Source organism: Conger conger, chromosome 4 (assembly GCF_963514075.1).
Source record: "Conger conger chromosome 4, fConCon1.1, whole genome shotgun sequence".
NCBI classification, from domain to species: domain Eukaryota; kingdom Metazoa; phylum Chordata; class Actinopteri; order Anguilliformes; family Congridae; genus Conger; species Conger conger.
Window position 1 is genome coordinate 12374968 of NC_083763.1, and position 20943 is coordinate 12395910.

At 47.2% G+C, this 20943-nt stretch overlaps 1 protein-coding gene across 4 annotated transcripts in view; it reads right to left on the reverse strand.

Moving 5' to 3' along the window:
* tle2b (TLE family member 2, transcriptional corepressor b) overlaps window positions 1-20943 on the reverse strand; it is a 60158-nt gene that overhangs the window by 38643 nt on the left and 572 nt on the right. For 2 of the 4 annotated variants that reach the window (XM_061237907.1, XM_061237905.1), the window contains exons 2-3: window positions 8253-8350; window positions 5974-6037 (exon numbers count right to left, since the gene is read on the reverse strand). In XM_061237907.1, the coding sequence (XP_061093891.1) occupies window positions 5974-6037; window positions 8253-8350 (162 nt within the window). Of the gene's footprint in view, window positions 1-5973; window positions 6038-8252; window positions 8351-18087; window positions 18270-19898; window positions 20079-20943 lie in introns of those variants that run through there. The other 2 variants (XM_061237909.1, XM_061237908.1) reach the window with 2 other exon arrangements.

A 20943-nucleotide genomic window follows, 5' to 3' on the forward strand; every position in this document is an offset into this window, starting at 1 on the left:
TAGCCTGACAGAAACGTGCATGGGAACACATGGGTCTCTCAATGCAATGCTAGTATTACATACAACATCCTATTTTAGGAGTGCAATGCTCTAAGACAATTTAAACATATAATGGAATAAATTAGTTCAGAAAATGTGCATTAAGCAAGATATTTTTAACAACCGAATTGATTACAACTAACAAAGGAAGTCATTACTTACAGTAAATAAATTCAAAACAACAATATAATTGAGTTTATTTTTATAGTGATTTGTGGGTTTATGTGGTTTTCTACTTGATGCATGTGATCACACACACACACACTTCCATGTCTGTGAACACACCCACACACAGGCACACAGACACACACATACACACAGACATCCACAGACACATGCACATACACACAAATACATAAGCATACACAGACACACGCACACACACAGGCACACGTGCACACACACACACACAGACATCCGGACACATGCATGCACAGACATGCATACCCACACACATACACACAGACATCCACAGACACATGCACATACACGCACATAAACACAAACACATAAGCATACACAGACACATGCACACACACAGGCTCATGTGCACACCCACACACACACAGACATCCGGACACATGCATGCACAGACATGTACACCCACACACAGGCACACAGACACACACATACACACAGACATCCACAGACACATGCACATACACACACATAAACACAAACACATAAGCAGACACAGACACACGCACACACACAGGCACACGTGCACACACACACAGACATCCGGACACATGCATGCACAGACATGCACACAAACACACAGGCACACACACACACACACATAAACACAGGCGCGCACACACACACGCACACACACACACACACACACACACACACACTCTTTCTCATGTGTGTGCAGTGCCCATAATCCCTCTTCTGTATTCTGCGGCTTGCTCTGTTGGGCCGGAGCAGATTGTGTGTGACACGTGGCGGCTGTTGCTTGGCTCAGCACCGCAAAGGCAGTATGAGTCATCTCACTAAAGCCTTTGATGGAGCTCCGAATCATTATTATTATTATTATTATTATTATTATTATTATTATTACTATATTTATTTAACAATAATAATAAATCATTTTCATCATAATAATACATTATCATTATTATTACACAATAAATAATACGACATTATTTCTAGACGAAATAAATGCATAATAATTATTATTATATGCGTATTATGCGCTTTTCAAGGTATCAAGGGACACGTTAGATGTTACGTGTCATGCCGGAGGAGTGAATTATTTGAGTATATACTTGTTTGTGTGTATAAGCAGCACTGCGTTTTATTGGAGGACACAGAGATGATGACGATCAGTGTATTGCATTAGAGTCCACGCGGCCGAAGCCCTAATGGCTGGGTCAGTCGGCAGTGCCTCGCAACAATCAGCCAATCAGGCCAGGCAATTTAACGTAAATTCATCCGGATAATTACATTGCGAGAGAACTGCGTCTGAGCCTGCTGAACATTTTGTAACATACTTGTGTTCCCACAGACAGTTTTCTAATTAAACTGTCCCGTCTTCTGTTATGACCACCAGGATCAGTCTCTTCTTCCATACAGCGGTGATTTTCCTTTTGAGTTTGGTATTTTTCCCTTACGCAAATTGAATATATCGAGATAAAACATTGAAATTAAATAGAGCTTAGCTAGCAGGATTATGTTTTGAGTAAATATACCGCTGTAAATATAGGCTACATGATTGCAGTTTTCAAAAGATTCCACGTTTTTATAATATACGATGGGGCCGTTTTCGTTGGAGTGAACTTAACAACGATTCCAGAGTCCAGGTGCCGAGCAGCTGAATTGCCGGCTTCCCAGTGCCTGTAGCCAGCCTTCCCGATCCGTCCAGCAGTCCGTGATTCATCCGCCCGGTCTGGGTCTGCGGACATCTGTGGGTCCCCCCCCACACACACACACACCCACCCAGTGACACCCCCCGCCTGGCTTAGCAGAGGTAGCGCAGGTGGCCGTCGCCGGATATCAGACGTTTCTGTGACTTCCCTGTCTGGGATTTCCTCGATGTTTCTGTCGCCGTTTCCACGGTCGGCTGTGGGGAGTTTCGCTACTCCTCGCCTCGCCCCTTTATATTCCGGGGCCATTATACTCAAGGCTTTTTGTGAGACTCGAAAACGCAGCCAGAGCGTCGCCTTTGAAGCGAGATGAGAATTAACCTTCAGAATTAATAGAGGTTCCCGAGTTGGCTCGGTCCAAGGTAATTAGCAGTTAAATAAGTTGTCTGCGAAATTCTGTCGAGGACATTTTTTAATTTTATCTCCGTCTCCTTGGCTCCGATGTTGGCTGTGAATAGACCCCTCACACGCAGACATGGTGTCCCTGATACACCTGCATGAATGCCATTGTTAAGAACATGTCTGCAAAAAGAATCCAGGGTTGGTAGATTTGGTTTCTGTACCAGACTGGTTTATTAGATTAGACAAAGATGCATTAAATATGAGAGCTTCCCAACTTGAAAATACTTTTGTGCTAAAACTATTCATTAATTTGGTAACCTTTATATCATCGAATAAATAGAATCTGGCATGCAATGTCTGTATGACAGATTTTTTATACATTCTTTATACTTGGTATATGTACTGACTCCTGTTATTTAGAACATATTATTCTCCTTATTAATAGGTAATTTTCTGTTGTCGGATGTTTATTAGCATTTTGTAAACATCGACACACAACCTCTTCTGTCAGTAAATTAAAAAAGAACACATTATGAATGCTTAGAAGTGTCTTGCATTCTAATGACGCTATTAGTATGAATGAGACCATTCAATTTGATTTTCAATTCTTATCAAATTAATTTGTATATGGAGATATGCATGTGTTAAGTGTGTGTGTGTGTGTGTGTGTGTGTGTGTGTGTGTGTGTGTGTGAGAGTTCAGCAGTTCTCTTGAAACAGCTAGTTGTGTGCATTCAGATGAAACAAACCTTTATGGGCATGTTTATGTACACTGTTCTAGGCAACAGAAGGATGCAAAGGAAGGTGGCAAACCAGCTACTTGTTAAACCATGATAATTAAAAATCAATTTCAGCGCTCTACCTCCGTTTACAGCTGAAATGGAAAGATGGGAAGACTCTCAGCTCTAGCCAAACACGCAGACTATTTTTCAAGAAGTCACCAGACAGTTCAGTCCCGTTCGCGACAGGTCTAAGGCTCTTAAAACCGGTACAATCCGTCTGGTACATCTGGCCCATGTATTTTAATCCCCGTGTTGACACTATTATACATCACAGAAATGTTTAAATTACTGAGGAGCAATCCTTTTCACATTACCTCTCCATCTCACTCACCTTTTCTCTTCATCCCTTGCTCCCTCCACCCTCCTGTTTCCCTCCCTCCTCCCTCCTCCCTCCGCTCTTTATCCCCACCTTCTCCCTTCCTTTACTCCTTCTCTCCACCTCTCTCTTTCTTTCCCACCTCTCCCCCTCCCTCTTTCCACAGTGGGGCAGACAGAAATGCTCCTGAATAGAACAGTGTGCTTAACCCATTTGGAATGTTTCAAGATTCAAAAGTCAGTGTTCTAGAACTCTAGAACTCATTTCACAGCTTGGATAAATAAGAGAATGAAGAGGATGAATATCATGCTATACACACACACCCACACACATGCACACACACACACACACACACACACACACACACACATGTACACGCATACGCACAAACACACATGCAGATACACACACACACAAACACACAATTTTTTCCAGAAATGTGAGTTGGCAATCAAATTTCCTTCGTACAATTAATTAAAATCTAAACTAACAAAAAAACATACACAAAAGCTGATGAACAGCATGCATCATTTAAAAAAAACTTTCAGAAGTCAGTAGTAATGATGTTAATGCGACGCTCTAAAAAAAAACCCCACAGGTCTGAAAAAACCAAGCAGACTGCGAAGACAGCAGGGGACGACTGCTCAGAAACAGCAGAGGAACCTAAATAATCTCCTCACAGATGAAAGGCCTTCGTCGCAAATGAACAAAATAGCCCATATGGGCTTCCGCAACCAGTTTTAACTCTTGGAGGTTTTTTTTTAACAAGCCTGAATTCCGGCGAGCGCGTGCCAATTAATCCCGCTGTCTGTTCCCCGCGCGTCACCCGTAGCTCCACGATAAATCATTCACAGAAAAAGAACATCCAGTCCCGCATTTTAAATAATCTCAAATAAAAAAGGAAAAAAAAAGAATAATGAATAATATATGCGCAAAATAAATAAATTAATAAACAAAATGGGATGCCTGTCGGCACAAGCTTCAGTGTATGTGGCAGGCCTTAACCGCCTAAATATAGCCTTGCGGGCGATCGGTGCGCTGTGAAGTAGAGTCCGTGTAACTTCACATTATTTACGTGTCTGTGCTTGTGCCCTCTCTCCCGCTCTATCTATCTACTGCTTCATCCTCCCTTTCCCTGTTCTCTCCCTCTCCCCCCCCCTTCTCTCACTCTCACTCCAGATCACTTCATGTGCTCCACCCCCTCCCTCAGTCTTTCCCTTCCTCGCTCACTCCCTCACTCTTTCTCCCTCCTGCTCTCCCTCGCTCTCTCCCTCTCTCCCTCCTGTTCTCCCTCACTCTTTTTCCCTCCCTCTGTCCCTCCTCCCCTTCTCTCTCTCTCCCATTCCCTCCCCCTCTTTTTATCTGCTCTCTATCTCTCTCATTCCCTCCGCCTCTCTTCTCTTTATCCCTCCCTCTCCTTACCTCCTCTGCCCCCCCTCTCTCTGTCTCACACTCCAACTCTCTCTCTCTTTCCCCTCTCACCCCCTCTCTCTTTCTCCTCTCAACCCTCTCTCTCTCTCTCCCTCTGTCTCTCCCTCGTAAGCCAGCTCCTTTGCTCACTCCCCCACTCTCTCTCTCCCCCTCTCTCCCTCTCTATCCCTCCTTCACTCACTCCATCCCCCTCTCGCTCTCTCTTTCCTCTCACCCCCCCCCTCACTCCGCCTCTCTCTCTCCCTCCTTCACTCACCCCCCCCCCCTCTCTAGATCACAGAGCGTGGCTCAGACTGTACACAAAGGCAGCCTCTCTGAGACGCGCAGCTGAAGCCGCTAACCTGAACTAAATCTCAGAAACGCTTTTCAGAGCACAACTCAAGATCCGCCGCTATTCAGGAGTCTCGCCGGCTCCGGCGGTCTCTCTCCGGCGGTCTCGCTCTCCGGCGGAGGAGGTCTCTCCGTCGGCTGCGTTTGTCCTCGGCAAATACGACACGACAGAATACACGTACGACGCGTTTGAAGGTTGATCAAATGTCACAAATTACCTCACTCCCCCTCTCCGAGCGGCCGGAGGAGAGCCACCGACCCGGGAGCGGGCAGGGTTGTTAAACACAGACACTTGATCGCTAATACATCTTTTGGAGCCGAAAGTACGGCCGTTTAAACGCGGGCCAAGCCCGGCGTTTCAGCGACGCGGTGGCGGGGCGGGCGGGGCGGGGGGGCGACAGCGTTCCGCGCCGTTTGGCACGGGCGGCCGAGTGCTCCGAGCCGGCCCCCGTTTTACAGCAGGTCGTAATAATCCGCGCACTGTTCCTCCTCTCCAATTCGGCTTTATGAAACTGCAGTCACCGCACAGATGGTTTTTATCGCATTCCGAATGGGACTGTCAGAGCCGGGGGGGGGGGGGGGGGGGCCTGGCTTACGTAAAATAGCCGTCTGCCTCCGACACCAGAGCGGCCCCGGGTCCTGCAGCGGAAATAAACCGGTTGGCCTTTTCGGCGCGAACGGGACATGAACTCTTTTAACAGATAAATCACTTTTAGTCTTTTCTTTCCCCCCCCCCCTCCCGCCCTCCTTATTTGATAGTCAATGCTAATCACGCCATGCGCTATGCTGATCGCGATAAGTGGGCCATTACGGGGAAACAATCAGAAAATGACGGGGGAAGGGTTTGAAATACGTGCGCGACTCACCATGATGTAATGTCTCTGCATCTCCGTCTTCTCGCTGGCCAGCTTCTCACACTCCAACTTCAGACTGCGACCGCAAAACAGGGGCCAAATGAAAAAACACACTTTGCCGTAATTGTACACACAAGGCTTAATGAACTGGTCCCCCATCACCACATTTGCAAACCTGGCAAAAACAAACAGCCAGCAAAACATCCCCAACACGGTCCATCTATTTTTAAATGCGGGTCCTGATCTGTAGCACTATGGCTAAAAATATGGTAAGTGCCGCAACTGATGAATTCTTAATTCAATTGATTTTTCCCCTCCTATTGTGAGTGTAAACAGAGCTGCTAATCACTGCTGAACACAAGTTCCTTCGACAACCAACAATAGAAGGGATTGTAAGCATGGGTTGGCTGACCTCGGGATTTTATAAGAGGGGCTAGAAAGATATCTTTAATGAGAGACAAACTAAAGATGTTTTGTTAGCAGAGCTAAACACCTGGAGGTTATATCATGAAGCAGGGTTTTTCAGTTAGATATGTTCACTGAGTAAAACCTGGAACAGCTGTTTTTATGTCAGTCCATGTTCTAGTTTTGGGAGGGTGCCGGGTTTTACTTTTAATCCTGCTTTGTGATACACCCCTCTGGACTGTGTCTGAAAGCCACACCAATGGTATGTTAGCATAGCTGAGCAACTGGCCTAGCTAAGCAACCTAGTAGCCAGACCAGTGTTGTGTTAGCATAGGTAAGCATCTTGCTAGTTAACCTGGTCAGACCCATGCTATATTAGCACAGCAAAGTGACTAGTTTTCACTGCAGCCAAACATGTGCTAGGTTAGTCCCGCTACATACCAAGACATGCCAGACCTGTGCTGTGTCAACATAGCTATGTATCAGGCCAGTTAACCTTGTAGCCAGGCCTGTACTATGTTAGCATATCTACATATCAGGACGGTTAGCCTTGTACCTAGACCTGAACTATGTTAGCATAGCTATGTGTCAGGCCAGTTAGCCTTGTAGGCAGACCTGTGTTATGTCAGAATAGCCAAGTACTTAGCCGGTTTTACTGATAGTCAGCCAAATACCAACTCAATTTGACGATGCTCTTTCTTTTTGCTCTCTTTCCAACCCATTGTTAATGGAAAATATTTTGGCGGGGCATGCCGATTGGTTAATACGTAACAGCAGAACCTCTCATAAACAAGAAATACGATGGGGCAGTTCTTGGCCTTTGCAAGATCTGTTAAACACAAGAAGGCCAACCCCTTAATTTCTGGCAAGTTCAAAACGATCTTTTCCAGACCCTTTAGTCAAAGATTAAGTCTGTGACTAATGGTCCAGGTTCTAGGCTGGGGAATACCTTGATCTTAACACAATCTCTTTCTGTAAGCAACATGTACAAGCTCTACCAGAGATATGACAGAATGAAACACCTATAGAATGAGTCACCCCTATTCCATAGAGAACGGTGGGTGGGTGGGGGGGGGGGGTCAGTCAGTCAGCTGTCAACCCCACTAACGATTACGCCTGTTGACACAACACGGGTCGTGCTTTAGCGCACTGTAAACAGCGCTGTACTCTCCGAGTCCCTCCCAGGCATCTCCAAAACAAATAACAAAGAGTAATGATTTGGAAGAGAATTCACACGAAGAAGCGGAGAATACAGCTGAGTCAGGGAAGAGGGGATGAATTCCGCGGGCAAACTCGGCGACAGTCATCTTATCTGCCGAGGATCCGAGGCAATTATCATGCCGGCACAGGCAGCGTATAATTTAGCTTCAACTGAAGACTTTCGCATTTGGGAGACGCGAGACACCTCGAGCATTTCCCAGGGACAACTAATTTTATATTCATCCCCGCGTAGTCGTTCATCAACCACTCTTAAAAAAATGTAGCAGTCTTAAAAAATTATACAAAGTTTTACTGTATTAATGTACTGTGGCAAGCGGGTGATTCTTAATTTATTTCTTTAATGATTTTTTTGCCCCTCCCTTCATCTTCCTAATTTGGAACACCCAAACGTGTTCAGCAGTCAGTGGCATGGACGTCGATCCCGGGGGGGGACAGGAGGGGGGGGACCCCCCCTCACTTTGGGAATACATCAAATCCCTCCCCCAATTTTATCATGTAGTATTGGGTGGTATTGCTAATGCCGCCACAAAAAAAAAATCCTAATGAAAATGTCCTACTTCTTGTCCCCCCCAAAGCTAAAATGAGATCTACATCCTTGCTCGGTGGTGAGCTGACACTGCGTAACCGGTTGATACCGGCTGAGACCGGTTTGTGCTTGCGCCTACCTGTGGTACTGAGCCTGGAGGAACTGGAACTCTTCCTTAATTCGGTCCAGAGTCTCCAGAACAGTGAACTTGAAGGACTGGCCAGGCTGCAGGGGAACCTGGGGACGACAGAGGTCAAAGGTCAGAGGGAAGAAGAGCAGGACTTACCACGCTGCAAAACAGTCAGTCGGTTTTAGTCTTGTAATGAGATTGAATTGCAAATATTAGCTTGTTTCAGGTTACTTTTCGCTTGAATTTGTCTTCCTCCATTGGGAAATCTTCAAATGAGTAAAACTGTCTCACCTCACTGGCAATCTTTTTCACAAAAAAGCAACAGCAAATGCAATCTCAACTGAAGACTTTATTTCAAGAATGAGTGAAGAGATTCCCAATCATTACCTACTGTCCAACAGTCTGACCCTACCAAATGTATGCCAATATTATGTTCTAGATCAATGGTTAAGTTAGATTGAGTTTCTGTCTCCTGTCAAAGCCCCACCTACACAAGATGATGCTTCATCAGAAGAAGCCTCTGAGTACTGATTTATTAGCAAAGCAAGCAGATTCCCAGATGTTTGGCTTACATCCTTCCATCCATTATGAAACCCGCTTTTCCCTGGTTAGTGTCACAGGGGGTACCTATCCAGGAATACATCCTGGACAGGCCGACCAATCCATAGCAGGGCACACACACCATTCACTCACACTGTAGACTCACACTGTAGACACTGGGAGGAAACCCATGTGGACACCGGGAGAACATGCTGCATTACCACTGCACCGCCCTGTTCGACTAACATACTGTATCTATTATCTAAAATCAACCTGGCTTCAAAACGGCCACTCATAAAAAATGCAACACCAAAGCTTCAGTTTCATCTTAACTACAAAAAGAAAAAGAAAAAAAAAAGATTTTGATCCCTTGAATATTTCCCTGCTGTGAGGGCTTGGATATTTTAGAGTAGTGGCTGAAGTAAAGCTGTATTTGTTTTTTATTAAAATCGTTGTAAAGCAGAGCTTGCTGTGGTTGAGACGTGAAAGGCAGCCCAGCTGTAAATTCCAGCTTTGGGAGCTTAACCAGCTAGTGCTGGTACAGAAGCTTGTCTGAGCTGGTAGCTGATCAACCAGCATTTCCGTTTCAAATGGTGGTCAATCAATCTCTGTTTCTGTTTCAAAACATATCTCCCACTGGTCAAACCATGTCAAGCCGGAAGCTGGTGTGAGCTGGTCAACAGGTTACGAGCTGTTTCAAAACTAGTTTTGAATCGCAGGGCGATTACATGAGCAAACAGAAGGGAAGGCTTTGACACAGTTTCACTTCCAGTTTGGGTGAAAGCAGGTCTCAGTTATACACTATATCCATGTACTGTCTGGCAGTTTGCCACTATAGTTTACAAAGGTCCCCGGGCAGTGTGTTAACCACCATTTCAAACATGGTGGCTATAGACAGGTTCCACCATTTCAAACATAGTGGCTACAGACAGGTTCCACCATTTCAAACATAGTGGCTACAGACAGGGTCCACCATTTCAAACATAATGGCTACAGACAGGTTCCACCATTTCAAACATAGTGGCTACAGACAGGATCCACCATTTCAAACATAGTGGCTACAGACAGGGTCCACCATTGGCCTGAGTTTGAAGGATACAGACAATGTAGTGGATTACAATGCTGACTTCTTTAATATTTAATATTTTGAAAGCACCCAAGGGTGCAGCTCTTTTGCTGCTTAATTCTGAACTTAACCAGGATACGCCACACTGAGACTGACCGGATGGTCGACAATTCATAGGTCTGCCAAGTTTTTTTTTAAACTTAATTAGAATTTTAATACCGCTCAAGACAAACCACTTCACACATACATTCGACGGGTTTCTTTTCAAGCTCTGTGTGAGAGGAAACAACGAACAATGAAAGCAAAAGGCGCAACCAAACCGATGATGAGAAAACAGATGATTTCATTTGACAGTTGGCATAGTTTGAAAGAAGGACAGCAACGATGAGCCAAGGAAAGAAGAGAAGGGAAATGCTGGACCTGATTGAAGTAGCTGACCCTGATTCAAAGACCAAGGCTAGCCAACTAACGTTAAAATGAGGTGCCTGGAAAATTAATTATAACATCACACACAACATAATTTAGAAAACAGGAATGACAAATTAATGACAAAAGTGTTGCCTGTGTCATCACAAACAACAAAGTGTTGCCAAACATTGTTCTCAATCAGTGTTTCATAACAGGACAAGACGTTTCAAAACCACATGTCCATCCATCCATTATCTAACCCGCGTATTCCTGATCAGGGTCACAGGGGGGTCCTGGAACCTATCCCAGCATGCATTGTGAGAGAGGCGGGAATATACCCAAGGCCCGTTGGCAATCTACTGTGGGGCACAAACACCATTCACTCACACGTAGGGGCAATTTAGTCTGGCCAATTAACCTAGCCTGTGAGGAAACTGGCAGTGGGAGTACCAGGAGGAAGCCCATACAAACACAGGGAGAACATGCAAGGTCCACACAAACAGGCCCGACTGGAATTCTTGATGTGACCGCACCTCCGTGCCAACGCAAAACCCCTGTGTGGCTAAACCACAATGCTATGCTGGTTAATATAAAACCAATGCAATTTTCCCCTCTTGCTGAGAATGACAGGTTTGGAGGTTCTTGCATGATGCCAACAAGACAGTATGTGGCTTTATTAGCCAGCAACCACGGCAATGGCTTCGAACCGCATACCGATCATGCCCGACCACATCTGACTCCTAAAGAGCAGCAGGCTGGTTTTATCACTGTCGTCAGCCCAGAGGGCACCAGCCACGGCTCTGCTTATTCATCTCTGTCCACCATCCCCTCTGGACCGTACTCTCTGCTTCGTATCACTTCTAGACCTCCCTTCAAAGTCTTTTCAAAAACAGAGGTTACTTTGACCTCCCCGTAAATCTCTTCACGTCACATCTATACCACCCGTCAACATCTCTTCAAAAACAGAGGCCACTTCATCTATACCCTCCTTTGAGGTTACTTTGACCTCCCTGTATGTCTTTTCATATGATATCTATACCATTTGTCAACATCTAAACGTGTCAACATCTCTCCAAAAACAGAGGCCACTTCATCTACACCGTCCTTTAAAGACTTTCCAAAAACAGGTTATTTGGACCTCCACGTCCACCTTTTCATAAGCCATCTATACCTTCCTTCAACGTCTCTCCAAAATCAGAGGTCACTTCGATCTCTCCCCCGCCTTTTCCCCCCTTCTACCTAGAGGGTGTGCTACCCTCATTTTCCCTCTAAATGTGCGTGTGTGTGTGTGTGTGTGTGGGGGGGGGGGGCGTCCAGTGGCTAAGCGCTCCGAGGGTAAAGGATTGGCGTTTCGAGTACGAGCTTAATTAGTCTAGACAAGGAAAATTCAATTAAATTTCAATTAGGCTAACGGTGGAGGTCAGACACTCTGCAGGCTTTCGAGTAATTAAGCTACAGACCGACTGCTGCCCGGACTGGCTCAGGTCAGAGAGAGGCGGGGCCGGGGGTAATCTGCCACAGTATCTCCAGTGACCTTGATTCACACCACACTCACCCGCCAGTGACACCCTCTCCTAAACCCCGCCCCCCCCCCCCGCCCCCGGCCCGGCTTGTAACGGAGAGGAGGACTGTGCCGGTTCTTACTGCTTCCCTTAGAGCACAACTACACTGGACAGTTCCGTGATTTTATAGCCTACTTTACGGATAGCCTAGGGGAGCGGTCCGTAAGACAGCCACCCCTCTCAGAACATAGAGGAGCCCCACCCACGTTCCTGCAAGTTTCGGGGGGGGGGGCGGGGGCTCAATCCTCTGCCATGACACCCAGGGGGGTAGCATTGTAATTCCAGGCAGACCTGTGCAAATGTAGTCTCTGTGGGTTCCCTTAAAAATCGTAGACCAAAGCAGACTTTTTAGTCCAGGCCTTCCAAGCCCCTCAAAATTAGTTCCATGATTCACCCTCTACTCCGCTGATGGCATTGTCGGAGCTCTGAACCCGTTGTCTTATCCATTACCCTCCTTGCATTCTCCCTGTCTAAATACAGCCAAAAATATGAGAGGAGGGGCAGAGTTTGTGCTCACCCTTAATGAAAAAGAAACAAAGCAGTCAGTCCGGCTGGGTGATCTACAGCCCGCGACAGACCCTTCCCGCTGGGATCAGAGGGAACGCACAGGACCGCTAAACCACAGAGGTGTCCCGTCCTCCACTCCGCCTCCAGATTCAATTACTTAATTGAAGACATTATTCAAATAATTAGGCTAAATGTCAGGGTTTTTCTCCCCGCACATGAATCGGTTTGTAATTAAAAGGCGTCCATGAATCCGTCAGAAACGCCAACGGGGTGCGGACACTCGACCCCCAGAGGGCGAGACGGAGCGGGAAGTCCCCGGCTGAGGGCGTCCGCGTTGAGCCAGGGCGTCAGACAGCATGGGGCATCCCGAAAAACTCACAACAGCTCCGGCTAATCTGAGGGGCTGAGGCGGGGGTTGGGGAGGGAGAAGTGGGATTTCAGTCAATCGCAATTTAGAGGGGCAGCAGTGAGCGAGTGGAGATTTAAAAGGGATTATCATCGGAGGCCTGCCGCAGGAAGATTGTCTGAAAAGATCCAGCAACAATGGGGGGGTACAGGGGGGGCTTTGAAATTATCCGACCCTCAGTCCCGCCACCGCTCAGCATTCTGACCACCCAGGGATGCGCCTTTTCCCAATTAATCGGGAGATACGGAGTCCTGGTCCCCAACCGGAGTCGGAGGACTTCCTAGGAACGTCGCTAATACAAGCGCAGAAAGAGCCCCTCTTTGGCTGTTCATTTCAGGAGAGAGCATTTGGAGATAAAGCCAAGTGCTATTCGTCCCCAAAGACATTTAGGGTCTTTAACGAAAAATCTGCCACTATTTCTCCCTGCCGGGCGGAACTGGAGAGATGTCCAGAGACGGAGAAAACTGGGAGGGTTGAAAACGTTCCCGGCAGCCCGCTTAACATTTTCATTATTTTCTTTCCTGCGCATTTTCAGATGAGGCAGGGACAGAGACATCAGAAGCGCATGAAATAATAATTTGGCGGTGAAATATTTAGAAAAGGGCATGGATAGATGGCGGTTGGGAGTGGTGAGAGTGTGTGCGTGTGTGAGTGTGTGCGTGTGTTTGTGCGTGTGTGTGTGTGTGTGCATGTGTGTGTGTGTGTGTGTGCGTGTGTGTGTGGAGGGGGCGAGTGTCAGGCCGATCTCTGGGGAGGATCTGTGTGTGTGTGTGTGTGTGTGGGTGTGTGGGTGTGTGTGTGGGTGTGTGCGTGTGCGTGTGTGTGTGTGCACACCAGACAGCACACAGACCCAGCTGAGGCCCTTCCTGCGGCCCTCCATAAATCCTGCCACTTCCCTGCCACACGCTCACGATTTTGTCCTGACGGTCCTGCGTTTTTGGATCCGACTTCGCATCGACACCCTGGGTCAAATTATTCATCAATATTTATAATTTACACTCCTGGCAGATTTCAGACATTTTTTTCAAGAACCATGCATTTCCACTAATATGCAGTACACAGTGATTTTGTGTGATTTTGGTTTGTTTTGGTTAATAACAGCATAAGTCTCCTTGGAGATTCACGGCGGATCCTACTGAAGAGTAATTTCAAAAATTAACCGACGTCTAAAGAGCCGAGGAGTATTTCAAGTAAATATTTGACCCAGATCTGACTACATCGCGATTCAGTATGCATGTACGCTATCTGACAGGAAAGCGTATGCCAAGCAGGAGGGGTGTTTTTGGGGCAGAACCACTGGGCAAATGTGGGACCGAGCGGGCACTAATACATCATTATGTCACGGAGCAGACACACCCCGCAGACTCCCATGGTACACAACACACCCAATAGTGCATTTATGCCAATGTGGAGTCTAGCCAATGGCGTAAGCCTTTGTAACCGATGCCATCACAGGTTGTGTCATACGATACGGTGTGTCATGCGGTGATGGATTCCATTGGACGGGCTGAAGGCGCACGAAGGCAGCAGCATCCAGACCCCCAACAATACGCTTCCTTTGTGGATTTAAAAATGTTCTTGCATCTATCTTCCTCGCGTTAGCCAGCTAAGGGGAACAGGGACACACATCCCATATTGTTTTTAAATCACAGAAGTAATATAAGCAAATAAAATATAAACTGACGGCATACTCGTCAGTGATAATTGTATTTCAGCAAGCTGCGGTTAACCTTTCATCCCCTAGGTCTTCATCAGAACAGCCGACGACACTGTGACCTTTTTCAGGCTGTGTTTTCTCTCTCTCTCTCTCTCTCCCTCCCCCCCTCCTCTCTCTCTCCCCCCTCTCTCTCTCACACGTTCCCCCGGATTCATTCAGCGCATCTCCACCCTTAATCAGCGTAGCGTAAACAGCGCATCGCCGTGTATTGTTTCCTTCCCTCGTGGGCTGTGTGAATCAACAGCCCCGAGGAGAGCGCATGTGCTATCCACACTGCTGAGGTCGATGCCGGCGCATCGCTGCGAGAGGCTGAGGCGGTTTGCTGCCGGTCCCGGGTGAGAGAGAAGCTGCTGGAAGCACAGCGTGCTCACAGGTGCCAGGAGGGGGGCTCAGAGGGGGCCGGGCCCATAGTTTAGTGGCTACGTTGCTTCACTGGGACCCACAAGGTAGGTGGGTCACACTGGAGATCAGAGAGAGGCCTGCAGCCCAGAATCTATTGGTTTTCACTGTTATTCAGCACTTAATTTATCAGTTAAAGCAGGTTGTTATTATTATGTGGTGCTATTGATACGGTGCTAGATACTATTTAGCTTTTAAGCAAACTAAGCAGTAGGTACACTTTAGTGGAAAGTAGGAAAAGGCGAGCATTGCTGGGCTGAATGGCTGATGCACCCCGCCTTCTTTCTTGGATCTGAATCGGCTGCACGTTACATTGTGGACAGAAACCAGCAGACCCTGTGGTTCTGCGGGACCGGGTTTGGAGTCTCCTGCAATAAATGCCTCTGAGTTCACTAGCACTCGGCTTGCTGAAAACGCTCTCCTGCTACTTGCTATCAGCGCAAAAGCTCTTGGTATGTTTTAAGTTGTACTCTATCGAACCCTGTGGTGTATTTTGTCCTCTGTGTTTAGACCATCCTAGCTGCTTAGGAGCAGTGGGCAGCTACAGTGCAGTACCCAGGGACCCACTCCAATTCTGAGACCAGTGCCTTGGTCAAGGGCAATGGCAGGAGGGTACCTAACCTGACTCTATTTACAAGTCTTTGGTGTGGGAGGATACTGGAGTACCTGGAGGAGAATCCACACGAGAGTGAGGAGAACATACAAACTCCACGCAAAGAGGACCCGGACCAGGACTAGACTCAAACCCAGAAGCACTTTCAGGCAAGGCAACAGCGCTAACCGCTGCACCACCGTCACGCTGCACATTTGTGCCTGTCGTTGGGATATTTAGGGGAAAATCTGTATCCCTTGATTAATTGGTAAAAATCCCATTCTGGATTGAATTTGACAATGCAGGGACTGGGCGCCCCAAAATCTCTCCTGCCCCGAAACAACATCTTCAGTCTCCGCTAGATCCGAGCCCTGAATCAGGGGCAGGTCTTTCTGACCTCTGACATCCACCAATCACAAACAATAAAGCCAAGCCACAATGGTGGGGTTTTCCCTGCGGGCGGAGCTAAGGATTCTGGGAAACAAGCCTCTTTCATCCAGCAAAAGGTTGGGAACAACGGAACTGGTGATACAAGGGCCTGGCCCCATTCCAAATGAAAATTAAATGCTTAAATCATCAGTTGCTGTATTTTTGGCGAGTTCCCTGAGAGGTTTCAGAAGCAAGGCAGCGTTGGTTTGGGTGGGTAGGTCAGGGGCGGCCTTGAGTGCTTGCTGTGCAACGTGTAGAAGCAGGCAGCCCAAAACTGGGCTGGAGCAAAAGGGAACACACACAGCAGGGCGTTTCCCTGGGGCTAACCGAGGTGCAAGCAGTCAAATCACACACACACCCTTTAACACACACACCCGTTCACTCCCTGACACACACACACACATACTTTCACACACTCACACCACACCCTCTCTCTCACACACGCATGCATACAAACACGCACACACACACCCTTTCACATATACACACATTTTCACAGCCTCACACCACACCCTTTCTCTAACAGACGCATGCATAAAAACACACACACACACACACACACTTTCACACACTCACACCACACCCTTTCTCACACACACACACATGCATACAAACATGAACACATGCACATGCACCATTTCACACACTCTCACACACACAGTTTCACACACACACACACACACACACACATGCACACAAACACGTACACACACATGCACACACATACACACGCACACACAATCAAAACACAGTCAAACACACAAGGAATTACGGTAAAGTGCAAACAAGACAAAATGAAGGCACACAGACGCATGCATGCACGCACACACCCACTCACACGCAGTACACATACACCTACACACACCCACGCACACACCTACACATAAACACACACGCACACGGTACACATACACCTACACACACACCCACGCACACACCTACACATAAACACACACGCACACACCCACACACACAGTACACATACACCTACACACACACCCACGCACACACCTACACATAAACACACACGCACACACCCACACACACAGTACACATACACCTACACACACACCCACGCACACACCTACACACACACACACATGCGCACACACACGGCTGCTCTCCCCCCTGCCCGAGACCCTGCTGTTGCACGACTGCTGAAACGAAGTGGTACACACTCAGTCCCGGAATAGCAGCCCCGCGACATACCCAGACGCCTCCTATTGTACCCAGCGTCTCAGTTTCGCCACGGCCGAGGTGATGCAAAAATAATCCCGTCTAGGCTGCATTAAAAGCCATGGCATGTTTCCGATATCTCAAATTAAAAACGGCTATAAAAAGCACAATGCGTTACAAAGTCACAAGCCACACACAGCCTATAATGGGGGACAAGACAGGAGACCCAGAGCAAGAAACAAGAACACACATACACACACACACACACACACACACACACTTTCACACACATACTCACATGCACAGACACGCACTCAAGGAAACTGATCTCATAACCTGATTCCCCCTCGAGCATGCATTAATACACAAAGCACACACAAATCTTCATTGAAGAATGCCTTCGTTTCACTTTGATGTGGTTGCAGTTTTAATGATTAATTATACATACTGTATATATACGTTTTAATTATACTTGTATATTTCCATTTGTTTAAACATGATTACTTTGGGCTGCTCTGTTGGCACACACACACACACACACACACACACACACACACAGTGTTGTTGTTCAATTCCCTCTCATCTGCCCAGATCAGAAATTTCTACTTAGCATTTGGAAACTTGTTAGGCCTGCCAGTCCTCGCGTGTTTAGCTTTTTGGCCTTCAGGGGACGCCATAGCGCGGGGTCTCCCGCTGCGGGCCTCTGACAGACGACAGACTGACAGACAGACAGGAATTCAACCGCCCCCGCGGTCAGACTCCTCCAGCCTCGGCCCTTTCTTATCAGATCAAAGCCGGCTAAGTTTCCAGATAAACACTTTACAGCGCTGCTCTATCACAACACACAGCGGGGGACGCCTCTACCCGAGCCCTGCTGCTCTCTCAGCGAACACGCAATACCGTCTGATGCGAACGCAACGATGTGAAGCCGCTCCGCCAACACCAAACCCTGTCAAAAACCTACACTCTTCTCAAACGCGGTACGCTTCCCAAATCGTCATTAGGCGGCGAGGCTCATTGCGATTATTATGATTTCTCTCACCCGTCACTTTAAACGTAAATCATCCCGTCTCTCGCACTCCGTCGGAGCGTCTGCCTTCTCCCTCCTCAAGTCCTCCCGTCCGTCATTCGTCAAAGATCAGCGCTGCCCTGCGGTTTCTCTTCCTCCCTCTCAATCCATCATTCCTCTCCTCTTCTGCTCTACTGCTTCCCCTGCTTCCTACCGTCTCAGGTCTGACAGGACACCTCCAAACGTCACGGATGTATACACTACAAACGTCTGACTTAACAAGCGCTTTAGTCTTGTAATGAGACATAGGGCCAGTTTCACAGACTAAGCATACAAAAAAGCAGACAAAATGTGCCCGAGAAGGTACAAAAGCTTTGAGGTGGTACCCCTATCCACGGGTTTAATCATTAATTTGTACCTTTTTTCTTGTATGAGTACCCAAAGAAGAGGTACTTAAATTCCTGTGAATCCACTGTACCTTTATTTCAGAGAGTGTTGTCCCAGACTACCTATTTTGAGGGTCCTTAAAATCTTAGTAGTACAAAATATTAGCTGATTTTCAGTCACTGTTACTTTAGAAGTTCAATTTTCTTACCCGATTGGCAAATCTTGAAATAAGTAAAACTATCTCACCCCATTGGCAATATCTTTGCTGCATTCAGCAAGAAAAAAAGTAATAGACATAAGATTTTATGTCTAAATGTAGGATTGAAATAGTTATTTTTTGTTTATTATTTAAACCTTTTTACAGCCAGCTTCACAGACACAGATTCAGATTCAATCCTAAACCAAGACTAAATTCAGTTATAAAAGCAGATTCTCCACACAAAACACAATTTTGTCCAGGACTAAGTTTAATCCGTGTGTGCGAAACAGGGGCCCTTAATGTTCAACAAAAATCACAGATACAAACCACCCCACAGCAAATTTAAAACCGCAGTTTTTCCCAACGTTCCCATCGACTGTGAATTTAAAAATCAATTTAGTTTCCATTGGCCTCAGGCAAATAATCAGCCCAAGTCAAACAGTGAGACTGACATTTATAACGGCTGGGCTGGCGCTTTGCGGGACCTCTTTGCTATTTGAAGAACATGAGTGATCCCGGCGTACGGCCTCCAGGTTCCTCTCCGAGGGCATTTAGCAGCCGTTTGGAAGTTTCGTAACTCTGGAAACTCCAGGCGCGGCGGCTAATGCATTCGCAATCTCGTTTTATTGTTATTGTTTTTGGCACGAAGCGGCTCGCGGCGCATACTCTGCTTCAGATAACACTAACCACAAAAATCCAGTGGAACCAATTACTGGTCCTGCAGCTGTTAGCTGCGCGTACCCGCTTCTAACCCTTCAACGGGGGCGGCGCTGAACAAAGATGGCGTACACAGCGAAGTTGCAGAAGACGCGAAGGGGAACTCTCTGTTACACAGAGATAACTTTTTAGCCTCGGCGTTGCTCGTTTCGCGTTGTCGTCTGATCTGCGGAAACTAAATCCTGCAGAGTTCTGCTCACGCGGTCCCACACCGTCAGAAACCCAGATAAAGGATAAGATCTGACACCACGTTGTTGCGCAAGCACCCACACAACAGTCAGGTGTCAGCTCGGGTGGGGATTAATGCAACACGGATATCAACCCTTTTGATAGCGAAGAACAGAAGCCATCATGACCAAAGGCAAAAAAAATAGGACACTGTATTGGATTTATTTTGTCTGAAGAGGGCGAACACGCAAGAAATGGGTTGTACACATGACCCCCCCCCCCCCCCCCTCCCTTCCTCCGTACACACAAACACACACCCACGCGCGCACACTCAAACAAACAATCACACGTTCACACAAACACGCCCACGCACCGCCACACGGGCACGCTCGTAGCCCTCAGCTCCTCTCTGTGTGGTAGAGATCACGTTTCAGTGTGATCGCAGGAACACATTTCTCCCGGCTGCAAATGTTATTGTAGCAGCTGCAGCTCCCCGAGTTCTCCTTTTTCCTCCCCGGAAACTTTCTCTACCTTCACGGAAGGCACCAAATTCCCTGATTTTCCAACTCTATTCCAGACTAGGAGGTCCACTTTTCTGTTGGAAAAGTTTCAAAAATGCATCTTAAGTGCAAAATATTAGAGCAATTAAATTTGACTTCCCCTTAATGACATCTGAAGCGCCCCCTCCCTCTTGTGGCCCCCCACTGTTTGTTTTCCAGTACTGAGCCTGCCTCAGCGCTGCAATATAAAATGTCTTATTCCATTCCCACTGATAGCACGCTGCAATGAAATAGCATAGAAATGCCAATGACCCATTTGAGCCAGATTCAAAAGGAATACCCAACAACACATACACTCATTTAAAATGGCACCCTCGCCCCCCTTCCCATTGTATTTACCTTTCACCACTGAAACACACGCGCACACACACACTCTCAGACACACTGTCTCAGACACAGACACACACAAACATGCCCACATACACAAACCATATACAAGCTCTGTAGACGCACAGACACACACACACACGACATGTATACACTTGCGCACACACACTCATGCTCACACACACACACACACACACACACACACTCTCAGACACACTGTCTCAGACACTGACACACACAAACATGCCCACATACACAAAACATATACAAGCTCTGTAGACGCACAGACACACACGCACACACTCACACGACATGTATACACTTGCACACACACACTCATGCTCACACACACACACACACACACACACACACACAACACTCCTTATCCCTGTGAATTACGCAGGGCCGGGGGCTGGAGGAGCCAGGCGCGGTGGTAGAATGCACTGCTCCTGGTCCCCTCTCTCCCTGTTAAACAAACACAAGTGAAGTGTACAGAGCTGGTCCACCCACAGTCTGTCAGTGCCTCTCAGA